This window comes from Panthera onca, chromosome B2, assembly GCF_046562875.1.
Source record: "Panthera onca isolate mPanOnc1 chromosome B2, mPanOnc1 haplotype 2, whole genome shotgun sequence".
NCBI lineage: Eukaryota > Metazoa > Chordata > Mammalia > Carnivora > Felidae > Panthera > Panthera onca.
Genome location: NC_138343.1, coordinates 136230508 through 136255398, shown reverse-complemented (window position 1 = coordinate 136255398; position 24891 = coordinate 136230508). Strand labels below are relative to the sequence as shown.

The window sequence follows — 24891 nt, the reverse complement described above, 5'->3', positions numbered from 1 at the left end:
ATTACAAATATTTACTTACCCCTTCTGCCACAATTATTTGATGAGTTCCCACTCTGTGACAGATATTGTGCAGAGCGGTCAGGATACAGCACTGTCTCTACTTTTGTTGGAGAAGACAAACAATAAAAATGCAAATAAATGCTTAATCAAGATGCTTACAGGTGTGGGTGATAAGAGTAACTGAGAAAAGCCACTTTGGGAAAGAGGTAAGGAAATGTCTGAGTCTTGGAGCTGACACAGAAGGGATATTGCCATGAAAGAGACAGAGCCAATGGGATGTCCCAGAAGCAGGAAAGGGCTTAGTGTCTTTGAGGTCAGAAAAGAGGCCAGTGTGATCAAAATGTAGTCAGAGAGGCAGGGAGTGATAAGAAAGATTAGGGACATGGTCAGCAGCCAGATCATGCAGGACCTTGTAGGTCCTGGCCAGGAGTATTTTGCATTCTGAGCACAACATAAGCCTTCTTTCCAGGTTTGTATGTGCCCCAAGAAAACCTTGAAAGCAGGTACCCAAGCTGTTGTTTCCCCCTGCTCCCCCGCCTAGTCCAGTGCCGTCCACACAGAAGATCTTCAGTAACTATACATTGAATGAATGAATGAACAAATGGATGAATGAGGAATATAAGGGACTGGATCAAGGCCTTACAAGAGGGGGAGGTTTGAATACAGAGAAGAGAGGGGAACAGAGCTGCTTCCTTCCAAACTGTGCAGTAACCCTAGAAATTGAGTATTTGATGCCAGTTTTTCCTTATGCCTAAATCTCCCTCACATAATAGACTAGATTAGATGCTTTTGGTGAGAATGTGAACTTAGATCATTACAACAGCGCCAGTGCCTTCCTCAGAAAGGAGTCGTGTGTAAGATCTTAAATCCAATGTGCCTTTGCCAGTGGTAGCAATTGTTAAGAATGGAAATTTAAGCTGCGAGGGAAAGAACAATATATTAAGATGGTTTTATACTCCATGTTTTTCCCCCCCATAGGATTTCCATGAAATGAGTCATGGTTTGCTTCTTATGCTGGAGAACATCGACAGAAGGAAAAATGAAATTGTCCCTATTGATTCTAACCAGGATGCAGAGACACTTCAGGACCATCACAAGCAGCTTATGGTAAGATATGTGGCCTCCTGCAGCCTCTGGTTATTTTTAGCAGCGATCCATGTCATTTACAGAAAAAGAATGTAGGTGATTATATATAATACACATATATAAATATATAAAATATATATAATATATATGCATAACATATATGTTATGCATATATATTATATATGTATATTTACCCTTTGCATACCAGTCTCCAACTTCCTCTTTTTTATTCATCATGGTTTCCAATTTACATGAGGCAAACATGCCCATAGGAGATGACATCCACCGTCTTTAGAATCTGCCTCTAGAGTCATTGCTCAATTGCAAATTGGTGCAGCCGCTCTGGAAAGCAGTGTGGAGGTTCCTCAGAAAATTAAAAATAGACCTACCCTATGACCCAGCAATAGCACTGCTAGGAATTCACCCGAGGGATACAGGAGTACTGATGCATAGGGGCACTTGTACCCCAATGTTTATAGCAGCACTCTCAATAATAGCCAAATTATGGAAAGAGCCTAAATGTCCATCAACTGATGAATGGATAAAGAAATTGTGGTTTATATACACAATGGAGTACTACGTGGCAATGAGAAAGAATGAAATATGGCCTTTTGTAGCAACATGGATGGAACTGGAGAGTGTGATGCTAAGTGAAATAAGCCATACAGAGAAAGACAGATACCATATGGTTTCACTCTTATGTGGATCCTGAGAAGCTTAACAGAAACCCATGGGGGAGGGGAAGGAAAAAAAAAAAAGAGGTTAGAGTGGGAGAGAGCCAAAGCATAAGAGACTCTTAAAAACTGAGAACAAACTGAGGGTTGATGGGGGGGGTGGGAGGGAGGGGAGGGTGGGTGATGGGTATTGAGGAGGGCACCTTTTGGGATGAGCACTGGGTGTTGTATGGAAACCAATTTGACAATAAATTTCATATACTGGAAAAAATAAAAAATAAATAAAAAAATAAAGTCATTGCTCAATTGCAGAGATCTTAGAAGTTCTTCATCTTAGTAGATTGTTTTTATTAAAAGAGATCTTTGGCAAGTTATACTTATTTTTAATTTAAACTGTATTTGTTACATCCACGTATGAAGTAAAAGTATATTGGGTGGCTTAAATTTTATTTTTATGGACATTGAAACTATTAAAATAGAAAAAGATGCTTAAGACTTCTTAGAGGAAATTAAGGGTACCAGATTTAACAGTATCCTTGTCACCAAGTTTTGTGAAAACTAAGACAAGGGAAATATTAAAAGTTATTTTCATTACCTGACAAAAAGAAACCATACCAGTTCTCAAGGAGAAAGGAACTTATTCTAGCACTGAATTCAAAAGGAAATTTGCAGAATCTCTATGTAGATTCTTATACAAAGGACTTTGGACAATATAATGCAAGTGTACTTAAGGGACTTTATAGAAGACAAAGAAGTATATTTAAGTTCCATTAGGAGAAAATGACTTGCATTTCGTAGCTTTCTGTATTTTTAAAATGTTATTTCTGAACATTTAGTACTCACTAACCTAACCAACAGAATTGGTAGCTTTCAATTTAGTACCGCAAATGTCTTAGAAACCAAGAGGAAATAGCTATGCAGTGGCATTTTTACTGACTTTTGACCTGAGACATTAGTTGTAAATGATGAATTACTCATATTTCCTTTAAAAAAAAAAAAAACCTGAACAAATCCAGAGTATACTTAGACATGTGTATAAAATATTACATTACTAAAAATATTTGTGGGGCACCTGGGTGGCTGGGTTGGTTAAGCGTCCGGCTCTTGGTTTTGGCTCAGGTCATGATCTCACAGTTAATGAATTCAAGCCCCGCATTGGGCTCTCTGTCTCTGCTTGGGGCTCTCTCTCTCTCTTCTCTCTGGCCCTCCCCTGCTCTCTTTCTCTCTCTCTCAAAATAAATAAACTGAAAAAAAATTTTTTTAATATTTGCTATATTTATATGTTAATATTTCACTGTTTAAAAGAATATCTTATGTCTCATTTGCATGATACTTTCTATTTTAGGCATTTTCACATTTATTCACCAAGTTGAACCTTCCAATATACTTACTGTGGACCAGGCAGGAAATGGTATTATCATTTTACCGAATGGGAACACTTGAGATTGGAAAGGTTCAGGGGCCTTATAGACTGTTTTTGGCAGAGGCAGGGTTAGAACCTAGACCCCTTATTCCCGAATCCATGGGCTGCTTCATTCTTCCTCGTGTAAGCACAGCATTCAGATACTCAGGTATAATTGTCCACTAGGTTAAACTGATATCATCCCGCCCTTTGGGAATTTCCCCCACTTACCAGAAATTCTTCGTAAAATATTTCTTATCGTATGCATAGCAAATAAGGCATGAGCTATTGGAATCCCAACTCAAAGTGGCCTCACTGCAAGACATGTCTTGCCAACTACTGGTGAATGCTGAAGGCACAGACTGTTTAGAAGCCAAAGAAAAAGTCCATGTGATTGGAAATCGGCTCAAACTTCTCTTGAAGGAGGTCAGCCGACACATCAAGGAGCTGGAGAAGTTATTAGACATGTCAAGCAGTCAGCAGGTAAGCTCTAAGCAGGCATCATCGTGTAGCGTTTCTTACCAAAGAAGCATCATCTTCATCCATTTTTAGAAGGACTTTGAATGTGGTACTTGTCGGAATAGAGTGCCCACTCTCAATCACTGCTCTTACGAGTCCTGTGTCAAAATGAAAGAAAGCGACTCAAACTTTTGTGATAGGACACTGCTTTTGATTCTGTTACATCAAAAAGACCTCTTGTGATTGTTACTGCTAACCCTTCACCATCACTATTGTGGCATTGTATTTCACCTTGTTGGTTTAAGAATGCACATGTTTTCAGTAACACAGCTGTGGCAGATCATAACCAGTCATCGCATGCGAGTTTTGTGTTTGAACCGTAGAAGGCATGAATTCTCCTGACAGCAGTTAACTCATGGAAAATGTCCTCTGCTCATTTACCTTTTATATATATTTTTTTCTTAAATCTACTACCTCGTGGTAGTATTATGGGTTTTGAGAAATTCATATGTAGATCCAGAGAGGCTGGGTAAGACTTCAGACATTCAACTGTGAGATCCTGTTACGAACACACAGACACCCTGCCATTCTCTAAGCATGCAAAAGCACATGCTACTCTGAATAACAGAGGAGTGCTAGAAATACTACAAAAGCGGGCTCCCGGATGAGTATCTTTTGCTTCTAACTCAAATGAATTGCTTTCTCTCTGGCCTTGAGAGGCCCATAGCTGAAAGACAAGATTCCTTCCCCTCCTTCACTTCCACTCGTCCACATCCACGCCGCTGAGAAACAGTAAAGCTACAAGCAACATAGTAGTAGCAAAACTATACCAATATTTTCCAGCCGGACCAACTTTACAACCAGGAAAGCCTAATCCCCTAGAAGATTAGGTTCTGTTCTTGTAGTTGTCTGATTCTGTTTTCCCCAAGGAATGGTTTGGTTTTAGTGGAGGGTGGGTGGGGACGGGCTGGGAAATGCATCGTGTATCACCAGGCCATCACAGCTTTGGAACACAGAGCCATTAAAAGAAACTGTTTCCTATGTAGGATTTGTCTTCCTGGTCTTCTGCGGATGAACTGGACACCTCGGGATCTGTGAGTCCTACGTCAGGAAGAAGCACCCCGAACAGACAAAGAACGGTAACTTTCCACTAGTCGTTTTCACTTGGCCCATGGGAGGGAACACCGGGGAGTGAGAGTGTCTGTACCTACCGCAGGGACCACAGGCTCCCCCCGGGAAAGCAGGAGTCCCCGTACGGAAGAGGGTTATCACAGTAACACAGAGAAGAGTTGTTTCCTCAGCCAGGCCGCAGGCCCTCCCCACACGCACTCGGGAATGGAAAAGAGCAGTTCTGGTTTTCAAAAAAAAGTAGGGCTCAACGTGTGGTTGGTACAGGGAGACAAATTACTTCTCTTGCTCCGAGGGCCATCGCTACAATGGTGTTCCCTTGTTCCTTTGGTGGCTCCTCCCTTCAAACTACCACCACCATAGTCCACCTAAAAAAGTAGGTTCCGTGTAAAGGGGCGCCTCAGCCAGAAGCAGACAAAACTGTGAGTGTCTCATGAGACCATTGAATTTATGAGACAAGCAGAGGTTCTGTTGACTCGCAAGCAAAGAGACTCCTGAAGGTGGTTCTCCAGGTGTTTGTTGACTGTGCTGCCCCCCAAGAGGCAACAGCTCAAGAAGACTCACCCACAAAGCCTTTCAGGGGCTGCCTCACTGGCATTCTGTGAGGACAAAAAGACGAATCTGGCCCCTGCTCCCCTCTATACTTTGATTTCTCTGTGTAATTAGAAGCTTGTTCTGTTTTGTTATTTATTTATTGATTTTTGTCTGGCTTTATGATTACAGTCATTTTTATTCCATCCCATTTTCCTTAGTTTTTAGAAATGTTGATTTCATTTGTACTTTTTTTTGTTACAAACACTTAAGTTCTATGCTGATAAATGTTATTATCTTATTTAGGATTGTTTTTTACTACATTCGCTAGTTTCCTATAGATCCTAGTTTAAGAATGTGAAGGAATACTGGCTTTTCGAGTCAAATTTTAGCCCTTACTTAACCGATCAGGTCTTCTTCCCTCTACAAAGAACAGTCTCCTATCGCCATTGTTATTTTTTAGCTGCCAAGGATTTTAATACGAATTCAGTGTTCTAGAAGATGACAAAATATGGCGTGGCATGGCATATGGAACTTTATATTTATTGTAAGTAAATACAGAGAGATCCTTGGCTTGTGTAGAGTCATTTGTGTTTCTACCATGCGAAGTGGGGGAAGATATACCCACTGTGGTGGGGACTCCTGAGCCACAATTCATGTTTATTCAGTGACTAATGATAGAGATGTGAATCTGTTTCACTTCTTCAACAGAAGAAAAGCCAGTTTCCTGACTTCATGGGTACTGATCATTTCATTTTATTTGTTTTTCTTTTGCTGCACTTTTAGTTTAATTTTTTTTTCAGTAGCTTGTCTTTATTTGCCTGGACTGAACATTCTTCTTTCTTTACCCCTGTTCATTGCAAACAGCCACGAGGCAAATGTAGTCTCTCACAGCCTGGACCCTCTGTCAACAGTCCACATAGCAGGTACCTTATTCTCCTGGTTTCCACACTGTTCTAGAACTCCAAGAGGATGATGAAAATTGTCCATGATTTAGGTAGGCCTCTATCTGGTCTTCCTCAGGGTAGTCGAGGAATTACTTGTTTTGTCCCACACCCTTTCTCTACTAAATTGGGAAAGACTTTTCTAAGTGCAAAGTATAAGTAAAGCTCAGAGCACAAAGCATTTGGATCCCGCCAAAATTTTATCTAACTATACGTAGGCCATCTGGTACTTTTCATCAAATTGTATTCTGCGTGCGCTTAAGGATTCCATGCGATGGATGGCACAGCCACTGTTCAATTCATGGCAGACTTTCATCATCCTCTTTATTTCTAGATTTTACAATAAGACAGGTAATAGATCAATGAATTATTTACCATTCACAGAACCCACAGATCTGAATAAAATATACTAACATCCCCAGCTTTTTATTTTATTTTCATGTTTTATCCAGATTGTGGGTTTTGAATTCTCAAAATGGCAAGTCCTAACTTGGTATTATTTAAAACTTATAAGCACCTTCTCTCTTCTGCTTATCCTAAAACGTCTCTTCTGCCAGCACACTCAGTCACTCACCTTCCTGACACTTGGCAAGCTCTTTCACGCTGGAAACAAGGGCAGTCAGTGCCCCTGCCCGGGAACGTCCAGAGAGCCTACTCACAGCTGCCACTCCGCGCTTTACATCTGGCTTCCAACAGTCCGTTGTTTCCGCACTTAGCGGTGCTTTGCCTTCTTCGTTGTTGGTGTGATGTCTGTGCTCTCCTGCCCTTTCACTAATCAGTTCATATTCCCTGAGACAACTTTTTAAAAAATGAAAACACTGTCTTTGGAGCTGATTTTTCATTCCAGTCCCAAGCAGTTCACTGCTAAAGTAGTTTGCCCCTCTGGAAACTTCTCACCACCGAGCTGGAATCGAAATTCTTGAAAGGAGGGTGAGGGGTAAGGAAGTGTAGAACTGTAAACAACCCCTGAGTAATAGTTTTAGTTTTCCAGCTGTGTGCTGAAGAGACTGGATATTTTATTCGGTCATTCCTACTCAGCCGAAGCAATGCAGAACGTACTTTGATGTGCTTTCTGGTTTTAAGTCTCCCTTGACTGTACTTTTTCTTTTTTTCATTCCCTTCGGTTTGGTTTGGAGACAGTTTTGGGGGGGGGGGCGGGGTTTGTCCATAATGAAATACCAATAATGAAATATGAATGGAGAAAAACTCACAAGGGTTTTTGAAGCTAATGATGGACTTCTACCAGTGCCCTGATGTTGTCTTAGTCCCCTACAAGAAAAGCCTATCATATACTGTAGCCAGATCATTGTTTTGTCCATCTCTTCTCCACAAAATGCTGAGGTGCCATGAACAGAGATGGGGACTGTCCCCATAGCAGTCCTTCTAGGATACCAGAGATGAATTCTTTGGCTGACGTACATGATGGTGATGAGAAGGGGAAAGCTCTTATATTATTCTGCGACACCAATAGCAACCGCCTTTTGGTTTCCCGATACCTCATCAGTCTGCTCCCCCAATTCTTTCAGACAGTCAGTCGCACAGGTCTTCTGAAAATGTCAAAGGCATCGTTTCTTAGGGCAGCAAGTGTTTCAACACGTCTCCTAACAGGGCTTTGCAGCTGGGACAGCCACATTCTCGCTGTGATATCCACAAGGCGCCTTTCAGCTCTGCTCTGTCCAGCGCTGTTTATTAACATCTTTCTGAGCACACGGCACAGTATTTACTTTGCTACTTAGAGGGTCTGGAATACAAGTGATCTACACCCGAATGGCAGACGTCATCAAACACCTTGGCAGACAGGCTGTGGTTGAACATTCTTGGACTTCTTGACTTTTTGGCACTTCTGCTTGGGTGCATCCAACCCCAACAATGGAATGCAGAGTCTGCCGGGAAAGAATTAACTTCACTCATAATCCAGGTTGTCACGGTGTTCCTTTACATTGACACTTGAGTGTACCTTGTGTTTGATCTTGCACTGGTCCAGCAAATTTGAAAGGCTATGGCAGAAGCACAAAGTTTAGAATGTTGACCCCAGCAATCTACAATAGAAAATTTTAGACACGTGCTCTTCCTAAGAGACGAAAGAGGTGGAGGTGGAAGAAAGTGGGTATCAGTTTGAAGGAAGGGGTTCTTATATTATTTTTGTTGTTTAAGGGCTGATGTGAACGCAGTCGCTTATCTGCTCTATATGGTTTCAGTTTGATTTTATGGCCACTGTTCTGTGTCCTCTTACATAATATTCTAAGCCCACATATAGATTGATGCCATTATTTACTGTCCACCTACTATGTTTAGACCCTGGGCTTATAAAAGTAATATCGTATGGCTCCTGCCATTAAAAGACCTGCAATGTCTCAGAATCTACAGATTCCCTAAATCAATTACAAGGAGCTCCTTAAGACTCCTTAAAAATTACAAACAGTTGAAAAATATCGTGAGTATATTCACAGTACCTATTCATAATTTTTTAGATTAGAGAGATTTAAGAAGTAATGCTTACGACGGTCCAGCCGGACTTTTTTCCTACTTTTGACTTGAAATTGTCTAACTCGATCACCAGTAAGTCTTCAAAACTCTACTGTGGATTATTTGAAGTTGACAAATAGAAAGATTTAACTCCAAATTCCAGAAAGACAAAGGAATAATTGCTCTGTAGTCTGGATACAGGGAAGTGATGACCTCATTCCAAAACCTAACCAAAAATTCTAACATGCAAAACTTCCTTGGACACCTTTGGTCTCTAGCACCTTCTGCACAGAGGACCCAGATGGAATGAGAAGTCATTCCATGAGTCAGTTTCTTATGGAATTTTTCTTCAAGTCTTTTCTGTCAGGCTGCTCCCTGGGGACCCGCTTACTCATAGCCTTCAAAGAGCCTCCCTTCTAGGACAGGCTGGCACCAAAGCTGAGGCCAGTTATGGGACAAGGCTCCAATATGTTTTTCTTTTCTAATAGTTTGAGGTATGCATTCCCAGTGTTTCCCAGGAACAAGTCAGCCTCTTTGGCAAATGCGTCACATCTTTGAAGGCACTACTAATGAATCAGGACTATTTTCCTGGGAGAAAAGGCAGAGTACAGCTGATTCCCAATGGTAGGAGTTAGCACACCTTTGCTTCAATAGGATGATAAGATAATAATGATAAATTGTGACATTTATTTAGCACTTAAAGTGTCCTGAGCACCATGCGAAGCACTGAATATGCATTACCTCATTTAACCCTTACCACACCCCCAGGGCATGGCTATATTCCCAATTGTACAGACAAGGACACTGAGGGTTAGAGGCATGGAGATTTAAGATTTGAACCAGGTCTCCCTGACTCTGGATCCTAGCTCATGAATCACTTCACTCTGCCAAAGGGCTGTTGGTGGGTGGGATTCTTTACACAGCCAGTTCCCAGGCTTGGACTACCACAGCCTGCCTTAAACTGCTTCAGACGAGCCAGTTCGAACAATAAAAAATATTACTTTTTTTTTTTTTTTTTGAGAAGACGGAAATCCTAAATTGATTCTGGAAATTTGTCTTCTGTGCCACATATGCAGGGAACAAAGACTGTTCACACAAGAGCAGGCAGCAAGATCAGACACAACCTGGGTATCTCCTCAAAATAAATTCCTACTACTATACTGGCAGTGTTAACTAACAAGTAACAAAATGAATTGAGAGTTTCTTTTCACTTGCCTTTCAATAATTTATGCCCACAAGTAATTCATTTTGTTCTCCTTGATCGTGTAAACTCTTTGAGATGAGTCATCCTTTGTACCCGCTGTCAGGACTCTTACATGCCTTGCTCATACTTTTCTTTTGTGCGGTGTGTGGTTCTATACAGCTTCCTCGCACAACTATACGCATTTTGGGAAAGAGATGAAAGCAACTCCTGGACAAGTCTTTACCCCAAAATTTGAATGAGTGAGAAAACTTATAAAATAAATATTTACTTGCAGAGAATAAGCACACTTTGGCTGGACAGAAACACCTCCATCGATTAAGTTCCTTGGATAAGTTTACACATTTCATTTTTTCCTCCTCTATGAACACAGTTTCAGCTGGCATCCATTGGTGTAGTAAGGCCATTGGAGAACGACGAGTGACCAGTGAGTTGTCTTTGTTCTTTCCCTTGTCAAATTTCCCAAGACTTTTGATGCAGGTGGTCTTGGGTCAATAGATAAATATTAAAAGTGCCCCCTGGTACCATTATCCTGTTGGTATCAGAAGCTATAGCTCAGGCTCGTCCTAAGAAGAGGCAACATTGGGCATGTTGACACCCTGGTAGTTGCCCCCAGTGGGTGGCAGTTTTTCTCAGTAGATAACGTAGACATTTCCAGGAGCAGTCAGCTGCACAGAAGCTTACTAATCACTGTGTGTTCTCTTTGTCCCTATCTCGGCCCATTACGTCTCCCTAGGTTAGCATTTTCAACATTAGAAGGCACACACTAATTACATTTTAATAAGGAATGCTCTGATGCTGTTAAATGTGCCATGTCCTTCAACAGAGCCCATATTCCAAAGATGATGACCTTTCTAGTTTTTCTCAGGAGTGGACTTGTCATTGGGCAGCCCTTGTTTTGATCTTGATCTTTGGCTTCATTGCTAAAAGAAGATAATAATTGACAAACAGAGGCTATTCACCTCTGTCAGCAAAATTGCATTATCAATTACACGCATAAATGTGTCCATAACTGATGTTCTTAAATGTCTTCTAAAGAAAAAGGCTCAGTTGGAAATCTCCTCACTTTATTTAAATGTTGAATAATGAGGAAATGTGGAGCTGTCTTCTGTCCTCCTGTTGTAACTCATCCAGTGACAGGTGGCAAGTGTTGTTTGTCAGGGCGTATTTTCAGGTCAAGGGAAAGATACATTGAAGGAAAATTCAATCCAGAGTTCGTAGGTAGCTGTCTCATTCTTCTCACGACACTTTAAGGCAAACCATTGAATTCATACACTGTCACAGCCAAAATGATTTTAAGATATTAATGCACCCTTGTCTTTGCAAATGAGAAACATGAAGACCAGAGAGACTAAATTACTTGCCCAAGGTTGCACAATTGCCTCAAACAAAATGCCCTCGTGTCCATAGACTGACTTGATCTGTGGGGCTTGATGATTAGAGGCATTTTTTTTTAACATTTTATTTATTTTTGAGACAGGGAGAGACAGAGCATGAACGGGGGAGGGTCAGAGAGAGAGGGAGACACAGAATCTGAAACAGGCTCCAGGCTCTGAGCTGTCAGCACAGAGCCCGACACGGGGCTCGAACTCACGGGCCGCGAGATCATGACCTGAGCCAAAGTCGGCCGCTTAACTGACTGAGCCACCCAGGCGCCCCTGAGGCATTTGTTTTAGACACGAGGAAATCACTCACTTCCAAATATTGTAAGATACAAGTATCGTCTCCTTTGCTTCTACACGTGAGATACCTGTGACATAAATGTGACCTGGACAACTTTCATTCGTGTCACCAAACAACAGAATGTTGCAGAGAATGTGGTTGCCGAGCAGGGACGTGAGAACCCTGCCTTCCTGCTAGAGCTCTTCATTTAATTGTGTGATTTGTGGCCGGTGATTTACCCTACCCATAGAGGCCAAGTTTGGGGAGTTAAAAATCTCAGGGTGGAAATCTCAGTTCTGCAACTTGCTAGCTGTATAACCTTGAGCCAGTTACTTCCTCTCTCTGAGTCTCCTTTCCATCATCTATAAAATGTAGATAACAAGCACACGGAGGAGGACTATAATGGGGATTAAGTGAGAGAATAGGATAAATGCTTAGTGTGTTGCCCAGCGATTAGAAGAGTAAATGTTAACTCTCCTTAGCCACTTATCTACAAAGTTAGAAGGTGGATTAGATATTCTCTAAGGCTTTATTTCACCAGGAATATTTTATAATTATGTAGCTTGAGAAGTTTCTATTTTTTCCTTCCATTAATAGCTATGTGGCATACTTCATTTATGCTCTACTATATTTTCACAAAATGTACAACCTTTCCTATTCAGTTCATTAGGAATAACTCATTGGTTTTAGCATGAGGGCAGTTAATCAGTTTGACCACTAGATGGTGGTTAAACTCTTACGGTCTCTCAGTTGGTAGATTATTTATACTGACCAATTATTAGAAGACGTAAAATGTATAAAATATGGAACTTCCAAGTTGGAAGGCCATCTAACCTAATTTGAAGGGTTTGAAGAAGTTGGCACGTAGAGGTGAAATGAGTTGTTCAAGGTCACACAGCCATTAGTTTTCGACTTTGGAAAAGAATACAGTCCCAGTTTGGGCCAATGATTTGTTTTTTCATTACACTGCAAGAACTGTACCAGAAACACAGTATGGTATGTGGCTGCTTGGGGCTTCTGCAGGACTAAGCTGTTCGTCTCACATCTGTCTTTGATGGTGTCATAAGAAAGCTCTGAGTACTCCCTCTGTTCCTTTTTTTAGGGGGATTATGTCTGCTTTTTATCTTAACAGTCATTTTCTTTGGGATACCCCTTATCCCCCACTTATATGAATGTGATGTTTTCAGACATTAATGGCTAACGGGATAGAGCTAGAAACACAATGTTTTCTTACGAGAAAAACGTACAGAGTAACCAATATAGTTTTTCCACCTTCATATCTCTCCAGTGGCCTCACATTCAGTGTCCTTACTCTTAGTGATATTATAACCATTAGGGAACTCATACTAGGTATGGAGGAATGTGTCTCATTGGTACATAAATTCTTTCTGCTCCTGCAGTGTTTTGTGTGTGCGTGCATGCATGTGTGTTATGTGTGTATGTACAAATGCCTCTTGTAAATAACATTTCCTTCTATGACTTTTCCACTACTAACCAAACAAGACATCAACAGATGATCACAAAGAGAAAACAGTGCATCCTATAGCCAGGACTTATTTCCATATTCAATATTTTGCCGTCTTTCTTGATTCATACCTAATCTCTAAGGCACTATATAACGGGAGATGGAAAAATGGAAGTAGATAGGCAAACTTGGAACTTTGAGTCTAGAAGGAGCCTTCAAGAAGACAATCTGTTCTGCTCAGAAAATGGTGTCCATTTCCCGAAGTCCCAGAGCCAGTGATAGACGGGATCGGCCTAGAATCCATGTCGTTCCACATCAGTGTCCTGTAGACCGACTCTGCTGTCGCCTTGTTCCTACAGCTTTGGAACCCACTTGGGTCAGGGCCAGATGCTGATTCAGTGCAAGATGAAACCAGGGTATACTCTTAGATTATTTAAACTTGATGGGTCTCTGCAAGATGGCCGTGGATGTTCTTATCCTTGCTGCATGGATTTCGGCACATCCAGGATGGCTAGATGGGATACTTTGTATGATTCTGACAGCAACTAATTTTGCCTAATGGTGCTACTGATACTGTGAAACCAAAAATGTCCCACATCAAACATCCACATTTGAATTATCCTGGATCTACTTAATCTATGCTGGTAGAATGTGTATAGGGCAGTTATCTTTGTTGACGGGAAATGTTTCACCAAATTAAGGGGTGGAATTTGAAGCCAATGAGCTGCCTTTAGTTGACTGACTAAATGTTTATTTTCCATCAGGGAAGTTTCCAAAACACTCTTCATGTGGTGGTGGGAGATCCCCTACCGCAGAAGGCTGCCAGCTAATTGACGGGTTGGGTTGTGTTTGGCATGGTCCTCTAGCTTCCAGGAAGGTGAGGAAGCAAAATGCAGCATCCATCCAGCGTTTGAGATATTTGAGTTGTTTATGTTGATTCTCCTCTCAGGTCCATAAAAGGTGGCTGCGATTCCTCCCTTTCTGAGCCTCGGCCAGCTCGGTCCGGCCGGGCCTTCTTACTCAGAGTCCTCCGCGCGGCCCTTCCACTCCAGCTTCTCCTGTTGCTCCTCATTGGGCTCGCCTGCCTCGTACCAATGTCAGAGGAAGACTATAGTTGTGCCCTCTCCAACAACTTTGCCCGGTCATTCCACCCCATGCTCAGATACACAAACGGCCCTCCTCCACTCTGAACCAGGACGATGCCAGCCGCATGTAGAGGATTTGGCCAAAAGCAATCCTACGCTAACCCAAAGAGGACCTGCATCTTGGCGAATGCCCTGGGTGTGGCAGCGTTAGCCCTCCTCTGTAGCCTCTGTGTGCAAATCATGACTTCGGAGGGGGATGGTAAATAATGACAGGAGGAGAGCAGACACGACAGGTTGGGAAGAAATTTTCTTTGAAACTCTGAGCCTCAGCACTAAAGAGATTAAGGACCTCCATTGTTCTCTGGACGCATGAGTTCTGGGCCACTGGCCCATTCTATGCATACCCAAGGACTTCAGTAGACTGTCCGGGCACCTTTCCCACGGTGCTGCTCCATCCATTTGGTAAAGGACTCTTCCAGAATGCCATGTTGGCATCGAACAATCTACCAACCAATCAGTGCTGCAGAGATTTTAGAACCTTGTAACATACAATTTTTAAGAGCTTATATGGCACCTTTCTTTTTACCTTGTTTTCCTTTGGGGCATGATGTTCTAACCTTTGCTTTAGAAGCACAAGCTGTAAATCTAAAAGGCACTTTTTTAAAGGTATAAAGAAAAACTGGATGTAATAAATAAGATCATGGAAGGCTTTATGTGAAAAAAAAGTTGAATGTTATAGTTAAAAAAAAGATATTTATGTATGTACAGTTTGCTAAAGCCGAGTTTTGTTTGTATTGATTTCTTTGCATTTATTATAGATACTATAAAATATTTTGTCTGTGCTTTTTTTCTTCCCCTTAAACAAATGACTCTAAATTTACCTATTAAGCAGACCCTTATCAGAATGTAACCTAAATGATCGTTTTTGCAGAATGAGTGAAACTGAAACATAAGTATATGTTAAGAGGATGATTACAGGTAGTGCACATTTAGACATAAAGGATTCTGGATGCTTCCTTTCACCCTCCTTTCCCATAGCTAGTGGTATCTCCTGACCTCTCACTCCCCAACACCTTTCACAGCCCCCTTTCTTCTCTATTCCCTTTGCCCAGTTGGAAGAAATCCCATTTAATCTCCTGACTGAGACCCTGTCTCCACTCCATCCTACGGATCCACAATAGCCATGTGGATTTTCCTAAAGCATTCTTGTTCGTGTCCCTACTGTATCCAAAACCTATTGCTTTTCGTTGTCTACCAGAAGAAATACGGTTCTCACTCATCATTCAATTCCACATACAGTAAGATTTTACTCTGCCCTTCTGATCTTGCCAAACCTTGGCCCTCGTGGAATTGTTTGGTGCCCATGGTGTTTTAATCCATCCTTTGATAATTGGAAGAGGAAGGTTTATGTAAAGCCCAGGTCTCCGGCTCCTCCTGAAAATGGAAAGCTCCGATGTATTAGGTGCATTTTCCTGCGTGACAATAATTGCCGGGGTGATGTGGTTTCTGTCCCCTGAAGAACAGGAAGAGACCGCTTCTACATTCGCTCTTCTACCCTCTCAACTCCTGTCACCACTTGCACCGGTCTAACTCCTGTAGGTATTTCGTTTACAAATCCTGCTCACTGTGGACAATTTCAACAAAGCGGAGGTACTCCAAATTGCCTGAAACCGCCTGCTGCGGTTCCCATGATATCTGTAGCCTGAATGCCATCTCAGCTCAGGTTCCTGAGGTTTACTAAGTTTCCCAATTCCTGGGATCACTGCGGACCTTCTCATCCTATCCCTGGGGGTACCACCTGGGAGCTTGCCTGGGGTGAGTGTAGCTCTACTGACTGTTGAAAAGCACCGCCTTGTACTGTCTTACCTCCACAGTTTTCTTCTCACTGCTCCATGTCTCCTCTCTCCCAAGACTCCCCTCACAAGCCACCATCAGGAAGACTTTCCTGATCGCTGTTGGACTATCTTTAAGACTTCCTTCTACTGACCTTTCCTCACGTGGCTGTTCTGCTTTCTACTGTCAGGTTATTCCTGTCTCATTCCCCGTGAAACCCCACTCAGGGATCAGATCGGAGTTGCGTTGTTCTTTTTTAAGGAAGAGAAACCTGTGCTGAAGCCCCCCCATCTTCCTGCTTCTGGAAAGGCGGTGAGCAGTGGCTGAGTTTGGAGCTGCGGGCAGCCTCACCTGAGATTGGGCCTCGGTCCTCCCTCGCTTCCCTGCCACTCCTGCTCCGAAATCCAAGAAGTGGTGGGCCGGCCTCAGGAGCAGTCCAGCCCTTCCAGACACATATGTTGCCCCTGTTAGGGAAATCGCCACACAAGGAGGCATTAGTGATGGAAAAAACCCAGCATCACGAGACTGCAGAGCCGTCCCTTCTCCCCATTATGATTCACTGACTCACTAGGCATCTCCCATCACTGAAGACAAGTGTCCCATGTGGCTGAGAAAAAAGTTCGGTTTTAAGAAAAATCTTGAGTGTCATCTTTTTGTGCCTTTCTAAAAACCACCGTGACACACACAGGGTTGCATGACTCGTGTTCCTATTAAACTTTAGAAGACTCAGACAATCCAGCATCGGAACAGAACAGAGTGGAAAGTTCCGGCGAATGTAAGCATTGAAGAAGCCACGAGGTCATGGCTTCCCCGGGTGGTGATATGACTGGTCTAGTGAGGACCACGCCAGCCACAGTCGGGTACCTCTGCCTGGAGCCCTCACTCCTACCTACCTTGTGAGGAAGGGGACGCCGGACAGCATTAGGAGCACCCTTACCTGTGCCCCCCGCTATCCTGTTAACAGAGACAGAGAACATGTTCAGCAAAGGCTTCGGGGACAAGATGAGGCTTTTAAAAGAATGTACAGGGGGTTGAAGGGCCCTCATTCCTGGAGTAAGGACTGTCAGGAGCCCTGCTGTGGCCTGGAGGTAGCGGGTGATCCTGGGGATAGTGAGTGAGGAAGAGAGGCCATCAGCTGACCAGGAATATAGAGTTAATTACATTTGGATCATGAGATTTGCACAAGCAAACCGAAAATGTTAGAAATGGTGAAGAAAGAGAAAGTCCAGAGCTAACATGGAGAAATGAAGGTTTGGAAAAATAAAAGCAGTGACTTAACAGGAAACCCAGGGAAGAGTGAAAGCTTTTCTGGAAAACTGCCCCTGGGGAGCAGGAATGTTGCTGCCTGGAAAATGGGGTGGCAGCCGCTTCCCTTGTTTTTGTAAGAAGAGAGAAGAGATACCTTCAAAAGGCTTGGGTGAGAAATTCAGCAAGCTGAGGTCTGAGATTTCCTGTACAAAAAGGAAAAGATCTTCCCGTAAAAAAAAAAAAAAAAAAGACTGATTTACAGCCTATTCCCTGGGGCCAGTTATTAAGAAACTAAAGCTACAGAATTTTGACAAGCCACAGAAGAGACCGTAAAGCAAAAAAAAAGGTGAGGCGAGTTGATGTATGAAAACTGATCACGGCCAGAAACACAGGGTCTCCAGGAGCTGGTGTGGATGGGCCCAAGACCAGTCCTAATAATTGGGATCTCTGCCCCCGCCCCCACCCCCAGCATCACCCACTAGTCCAGCATCACCAGATGTGTCCTCGGGGAACTGTGTGGCAATGTGAGTCTCAGAGCATGTGCTGCATACGTTCCAAAACTCCAGGCAGAGGAACGTCCCCTCATATCATGGTGTTTATCAAATGTTCACAACGGTGTATGACCTGCCTCAGACCTCGGGAGGCCAGTCTCAGCCAGGACCCCGTCACTTCTTGTTTAATTACCCATTGAGGCAACCCTTACAGTGCATTTGACATACAGAAGAACCTGTACTTTCCTCTACCAGTTATATCCTGAAACTTGGGGTGAGCGCAAATGAGGAGACTAGAAGGGAACCTGGTAGAAATGATATCTGTCTTAGGGGAGAAGAAGGAGATTTAAGTCTGTTAGATCCGTCTTAATTTTCTGTCAACAAATGTCTTCTCCCTTTAACTTCTTTGTCACCTGATTTCTGTTGCAGTGGGGTGCGTTTCTGAAGAGCCTGAATGTTAGTCTGTGGAAACGGAGACAGGTGCAGTGATGTACGAGCCTGAAGGCCATTTCCACTTCGTCATGTGCAGCACCAAGTTCAGGCGATGCGAAGGGGCGTTTCACCAGGAGTGGTCATTTACATTTTAGATTTAATAACACGCTGTGATACTAGACTGGTTGTCAGACCTAAATTAATCCAGAGACGATGAAACTTAAAAGGAATGGCTTTTATTTTTCAGTTCCTGGCTTCTCACTCACCTCTCGCCCAGAGTTTAAAATATCTGCCAGGAATCCATCCGGGAATGCCACAGGGGATCCTGAAACTTGGGAAGAATCCTCCTTCAGAGGAGCAAGTGGAAGAACTGGGTGAGTGGGAGGCACTTGCTGGCCCTGAGCGGGACGTTGGGCAAAGGCAGGCGCTGGAAGAATTCGTTTGAACTGTGTTGAGGAAGGAGCATCTTGCAAGGCTAGAGAAGTCAGACAGTTGAGAATTTCTAACAAAAACAAGGCGGGATGCGTGACACCATGGCACACACTGAACAACGAGGGACATTTCAGCTGGGGAGCTGAGGAAGCCGGTTGGGATGTGGACATCATCTTTCCAAAATATGAAGCCCCCACAAAATAAGTCAGCCTTGCAATTTTGTTTTTAACCTGTTTTTAACCTGTGACCTGATACGGGAGCAGGAACTGACTTTGAAAACCACGATTATCAGAAGAAGGTCCTTGGTCGGCTGTGCCACACCTTGACTGCGTCGATGCCACGGGTCTCCCTGCTGAATCGTAGTTTCAGGGCCTCACAGGTGCACCTTCCAAGCCCAGGTCCAAATCCTGCTGGGCACATCCTTGAGGCATTCGCTGGGCTCAGAAGGTAAAGCTGCCGAGCGGACGACACCATGGACAGTTCCAAGCAGTCACCCCGACAGGGCTTACCTCCTGTCCCCGCCACACCCCTCTGTGGAATTTACAGGGATGCCTTCCGCTACAAACCAGCCTGCCCAGGCCAGTGGGCTCCAAGTGCGGCTCGGATCCACAGCATCAGTGCCGCCTGGGAACTTGCTAGCGAGGCACCACTTCGGGCTCTAGGCCACCATCTGCCCCAGATTTCTCCATCTTGGGACCAGTCAACTCTCCCTCGCTGGCCACGTGGCAAGTGTCGTAAGCGATTGATTTCCACATCCTCCCTCACAGACGTGTGATGCTGCATCATCAAATGATAGGTATCCATATAAATCTGGAGTTTTGTTCTGGACTGTATCCTATGCTATTGATCTATCTTTCCGTTGCTGTCTTAATTATAGCAGTATATAGCAAAACTGATTTCAAAGATCATGTATATATGATATCTATAAATATCTGTATATAATCCAGATATAAATGTAATAATTATAAATGTAATAATATATATAAATGTAATATATATAATATAGATATATGGTAAATAAATAGTATAAATATGACTCTTAATATACGATTACTATACCAGCATAGTGTGTCACATACTTTGTTACAAGTTTTAATACATCTTAGGACAAACCCCATTTCTTTCTCTTTTTTAATTAATTAATTTTTTTTTCCAAGAGAGAGTGGGAGCAAGCAGGAGAAGGGCAAAGGGAGAGAGAGAACCCCAAGCAGGAGGGTCCCGCCAACGCAGGGCTCAGTCCCACAACCATGAGATCATGACTTGAGCTGAAATCCAGAGTCAGATGCTTAACTGACTGAGCCACCCAGGCCCCTCTCTTTCTGTTTTTCATATGTGTCTATTTTAAAGGCTAATTTTTGGCTATTAATCTGGCTAATAGCCAAATTGTTTTTAAAAAAATCAACCATTTGAATTCCAAAAGTCTCTCTTGTTTTCTTTTTTTTTTGTTTAATGTTTTATTTATTTATTTATTTATTTATTTATTTATTTATTCTAGAGAGGGCAGAGCAAGCAAGGGTGGGGCAGAGAGAGCGGGAGAGAGAATCCCAAGCAGGCTTTGCACTATCAGCACAGAGCCCAATGTGAGGCTCCCTCACAAACCATGAGATCATGACTTGAGCTGAAATCAGAGTCGGAGGCTTACTTGACTGAGCCACCCAGGTGCCCGTCTCTTGTTTTCTAAAGAAAAATGAACATTTTCTGATCTCCTTCTCACTCATCTCCCAATTTGAGGTTACTTTTTTTTTTTTTTAAGTTTATTTATCCGCTTAGAGAGAGATGGAGAGAGCACAAGTCGGAGAGAGGCAGAGAGAGAGAGCAGGAGAGAAAATCCCAAGCAGGCTTTGCACCATCAGCGCAAAGCCCGATGTGAGGCTCAAATTCATGAACCGTGAGATCATGATCTGAGCTGAAGTCAGACACTTAACCGACTGAGCCACCCAGGCGCCCTTGATGTTACCTTTCTCTGCTTTTCTCATTTCTTTATTCAAATGGTGTAGACATACTGTCTTTACAAATTAGCTTTAGGTTTATTGTTCTGTGACTTGCGTTTTTAACAGTATTCCACAGACGTCAGTACATGTGTGTTCACTTCAGTGGACATCTCAGTATCTTCCTTTAACGGTTGTTTCCTTCCAGGTTTTTGCTGTCAATGCCACAGGAAGCATGCGTGCGTGTATTTGCACACAAATCCTTGTGTAGCACTGCTGTCTTTTCCCTAGGGTGCATTATTCTAGGTATAATTACTGAATCAGAAAGTTATGTACATTCTACATTTTAATCAATTTGCCAGATTATTTTCTGAAAAGCTGTAGTGATTTACAATCTTCCCCCACAGTGAGGGAGAGAACCCTTTCCTCAGAACCGTCCCCCTAAATCCAGAGCAACGATTTCCAAATTATGGGAATTATTCCCAAGTTATTCATGTCCAAATTCTGCACATGAGTATCTCTCAGGGAACTGACAAAAATGTAGAACCCCACGCCTCACGTTAAAGCGATTAAATCATGGCTTCTGAGGATCAGTATTTGTTTGAAGCTTTCTGGTGATTCCCGTGTGTTAGGTAAGTTTGGAAGGGCTGGACAAGATGTTATCATTTTTCTAAAATATTGCCCAACTGAGGGCAATAGTACTCAGTGTTTTTAAATTTTCCATTTCTGGGGTACCTGGGTGGCTCAGTTAAGCATCTGTCTCTTGATTTCAGCTCAGGTCATTATCTCACAGTTTGTGAGATCAAGCTCTGAGGTGGGCTCTGCACTGACAGTGCAGGAGCCTCCTTGGGATTCTCTCTCCCTCTCTCTGCCCTTCCTCCACTCTCTCTCCCTCAAAAATGAATATTTTTTTAAAAATTTTTGAATAAATAAAATCTGCATTTCTATGACCCACTTATATGATACTTCCATCTGTATTACCTCTGTGTTTTATTTATGTCTGTTGTAGTCTCTATTTTTCTTTTTTTTTTTCTTAACTTTTTTTGTATATTTTCCGAGGAACACTTTGTATATTAGAAAAACTAACCCTGTATATCATTTGTCTTGATTTTATGTAGCTCCTTTCGTCACACAGAAAGTTTTCATTTTTACGTCATCAAATCTGACAGGTTCTTTTTCCTTTATAGAATCTGGATAGTCTATATATTTTTAAACTGTTTTTAATATTTATTTTTTTTTAATTTGTTTTTAACGTTTATTTATTTTTGAGACAGAGAGAGACAGAGCATGAACAGGGGAGGGGCAGAGAGAGAGGGAGACACAGAATCTGAAACAGGCTCCAGGCTCTGAGCAGTCAGCACAGAGCCTGACGCGGGACTCGAACTCACGGATCGTGAGATCATGACCTGAGCCGAAGTCGGACGCTTAACCGACCGAGCCACCCAGGCGCCCCAATATTTATTTATTTTTGAGAGGGAGGGAGAAAGCAGGAGTGGGAGAGGGGCAGAGAGAGAGGGACACACAGAATTCAAAGCAGGCCTTCGGCTGTGAGCTGTCAGCACAGAACCCGATGCGGGGCTTGTACCCACGAACCGACAGATCATGACCTGAGCCGAAGTCAGACGCCTAACCAACTGAGCCACCCAGGTGCCCCTGGATAGTCTATATTAAGTCCTTTTCCCCTCCAAGATTATGAAAATAATTTCTTGTATTTTCTTCTAGTAAGTTTATAACCTATCTGGAGACATTTTTTGTAGTTGCTGTGATGTAATACACTACTTTGTCAATTTCCAAATAAATAGACAATTGTCCCAATGCCTGTAAGGAACAAAAGGAGACGCCTCCTCTTATCACTAGCTTTTAGCAACCTAAAAGTCAGTATGGGGCTTGTTGAATAATTACAGTGATGAAACTATTTTTTAAATGAGACTATATTGAGGAAGATGTTAAAGTTTTTTAAAAAGATATGGAATCGTTTCTATAATACGCTCCCGTTTTTATAGAAATAAAATCCATTAATTGCATAAGGCAAGGAAAAAATTTAGAAAGACATATGAAATTCAAGGCTTAACATTGTGAATAGAATCATCAGGGGAAGAAATAATTTTAAACACATTATTTAAATCGTGACAAAGAGCATGATTTGTTTTTGAGATCCTAATTACTGTAATAATAATGATAATTTTTAAATGAAAGAAAATGGTACTTCGGTTCTTGCATGAGAGACATTCGATTTTCTTTTTAACTGAAGAAAAAAACAATTTTGGTATGCTCAAAATAGGCAGTGAGGGGCCTTTTATTAAAAGTGGCATCTGAATGGCTGACCCCGCTCTGGGTGGTCATCCTGAATTTATTGTTGGTTCCAGTTCCAGCGTGTAAGAGCAAAAGTGGGCAAGCCCCCGTTTTCAGACAAGGAGGCTCCCTGACCAGGGTACTGGGTGAGTCCTGGAGAAGAGCTTTCCTGAGAGAGATGTCCGCCCAATGAGACTCGTTTGTTCAAGAAAAACCTCAGCTTCCTAAGCTATCACCTCCTCCAGAAATCACTGCTTGCAAGTGAGCTCAGGCCTGATCCCCGGAAGTGGGGGGGGGCGGGGCGGGGACAGCCCCTCAGAAGGCCCCAGGAGCCACTGATTCACCTGCTGGACTTTGTCCTTTCTCCTCCTCATCAACAGCCTCCTTTAATATTCTGCCTCCTCAAGACGGGCTTTGGGTGGGGCTCAGCCCCTCTCCTCCACCATCTTCACGGAGTCTGCTGATCAGAACGACAGGGGAGCGAAGGACCTGGAAGTTTATAAAGTCCTTTTTGTCCAAGTCTTACTAAGGAAGCTCCACCTACAGCAGAGACTCCGGAGGCAAAGTACCTGTGCTCAGCCCTGTAGCTGGGCCACTTCCTGGCTGTGCAACGTGAGCAAGTGACTTAACCTTTCTGTGCTTCAGTTTCCTCCTGAGGCATAATAATAGTCCCTGCTGCAGAAGCGTGTTCTGTGCGTGCTGTCTGGTGCGTGGCAAGTACTGAGGGACAGTAATGCTGCCCAGTTGATGATTGTTTCCTCTAGTTTCTAGTTGATTTCAGAAATAGCGATGGGGAAGGGTTTGCAGATCTTCTCCCTCTTGTTTTTAAGCTTTTCTGGGAGGAAAAAGGCTCATAGAATTTTGAAAGCCCTATCAGAAGCTCTGGAATGAGCCAGAGGGAATAGAGGTCCCTCTCCTGATGTGTGCGTTTCCAGGTCCTCCTACTGCCCTTTCCAGGTGGGATTCCCTCAGGAATCACCTCCCCGGACTCTTGCTGTCTTCTTAGCTGGGTGGGGAGGAGGGGACTTGAGGCCTAATATGCCTGACAAAGGTCACAAAGTATAGAATAAGACGAAGGTCCGCGAACTGCAGCCTGTGGCTTATGTTTGCAGGCCTTTGACGTAAGAATGGGTTTCGTATTTTTAAAGGGTTGTAAAACAAAACGGGCAAAAAATGTTTACAGGCCACATTAAGCGAGGTGCATACTCTCTGGCCCTTTAGAGAAAGTTTGATGGCCCACAAGACAGAGTGGCCTAAGACCAACACCGCTGGTGGAATTGCTGCCCTCAGCATGACCCTGGGGCCGTTGGGACTGCCTCGTCTTGCTAGGACTTCTCAGAATGACATCCCCACTGGGGTGGCTCCACACTAGATCAACCCTCTCATACCCCAATCTGGCTGCCATTTGGGGTTCCTCCCTTGAAAACACTTTTGTGGCTTCCCTGAAGAATTCTTTTTACCCCCAATTGTTTTTGTTGGATTTTGTTGGGGGTGGGGTGGGGCCAGGGCCGTAATGTCGTCTTTGGGATGGAAATGGCATCTCCTCTCCTGGGTAAGAGGCACAGAAGTTTCTACAAATCTTCTAGGCTCTCTGAGATCATGTTGTTCATGTCCTAGTCGGAGCACCTGCCAGGTCAGTGGTCCTCATTCTTCCCTCTGTGAGTGCTGACGTTGGGAGGGCAAGTGTTCTGGCCCCCGTACAGAGTGACTTTCTCAGGGCTGGGGACGTCCCACTGGCAGAGAGAGTGCACAAGGGGCTTCCGGAGCTCAGCAGGAAAGGGAGGATTGGGACCAGGATGGTGACATCATTTGGCAGGTGATGAACCTAAAATATCCTAAAGGATATTTGACTGGAAATGGAACACAGGAAATTTGAGAGGGCACCTGTTCTATCTTTCTGCCTCTGTGCAAGCATAGAAATTAAATAAAAAATCTCCATATTGCCTTAACTCTTTGATGTTGTCTTTCCATTGTGTTGTTGTTTTTTTTTTATCGTTTGTTATTGAGAGACAGACACAGAGTGTGAGCAGGGGAGGGGCAGAGAGAGAGGGAAACATAGAATCCGAAGCAGGCTCCAGGCTCTGAGCACAGAACCCGACACGGGGCTCGAACTCACAAACCATGAGATCATG

At 43.1% G+C, this 24891-nt stretch overlaps 1 protein-coding gene and 1 long non-coding RNA gene across 19 annotated transcripts in view; one reads left to right on the top strand and one right to left on the bottom strand.

The window, feature by feature from the left end:
- The window catches only part of SYNE1 (spectrin repeat containing nuclear envelope protein 1), a 470951-nt gene extending 456017 nt beyond the window's left edge, over positions 1 to 14934 (top strand). For 16 of the 18 annotated variants that reach the window (XM_078447468.2, XM_078447476.2, XM_078447472.2 and 13 more), the window contains 5 exons: positions 979 to 1107; positions 3433 to 3645; positions 4668 to 4760; positions 6148 to 6206; positions 13968 to 14934. In XM_078447468.2, the coding sequence (XP_078303594.2) occupies positions 979 to 1107; positions 3433 to 3645; positions 4668 to 4760; positions 6148 to 6206; positions 13968 to 14208 (735 nt within the window). In that variant the 3' untranslated portion in view covers positions 14209 to 14934. The remainder of the gene's footprint in view (positions 1 to 978; positions 1108 to 3432; positions 3646 to 4667; positions 4761 to 6147; positions 6207 to 13967) is intronic. The other 2 variants (XM_078447481.2, XM_078447480.2) reach the window with 1 other exon arrangement.
- Positions 28 to 16634, bottom strand: LOC144616439 (uncharacterized). Its single transcript, XR_013555820.2, has 4 exons — positions 16505 to 16634; positions 16288 to 16400; positions 3685 to 3779; positions 28 to 100 (listed from the first exon to the last, which is right to left on the bottom strand). It is a non-coding gene; the product is annotated as an uncharacterized LOC144616439 (long non-coding RNA).
- Between the last annotated feature and the right edge of the window lie 8257 nt (positions 16635 to 24891).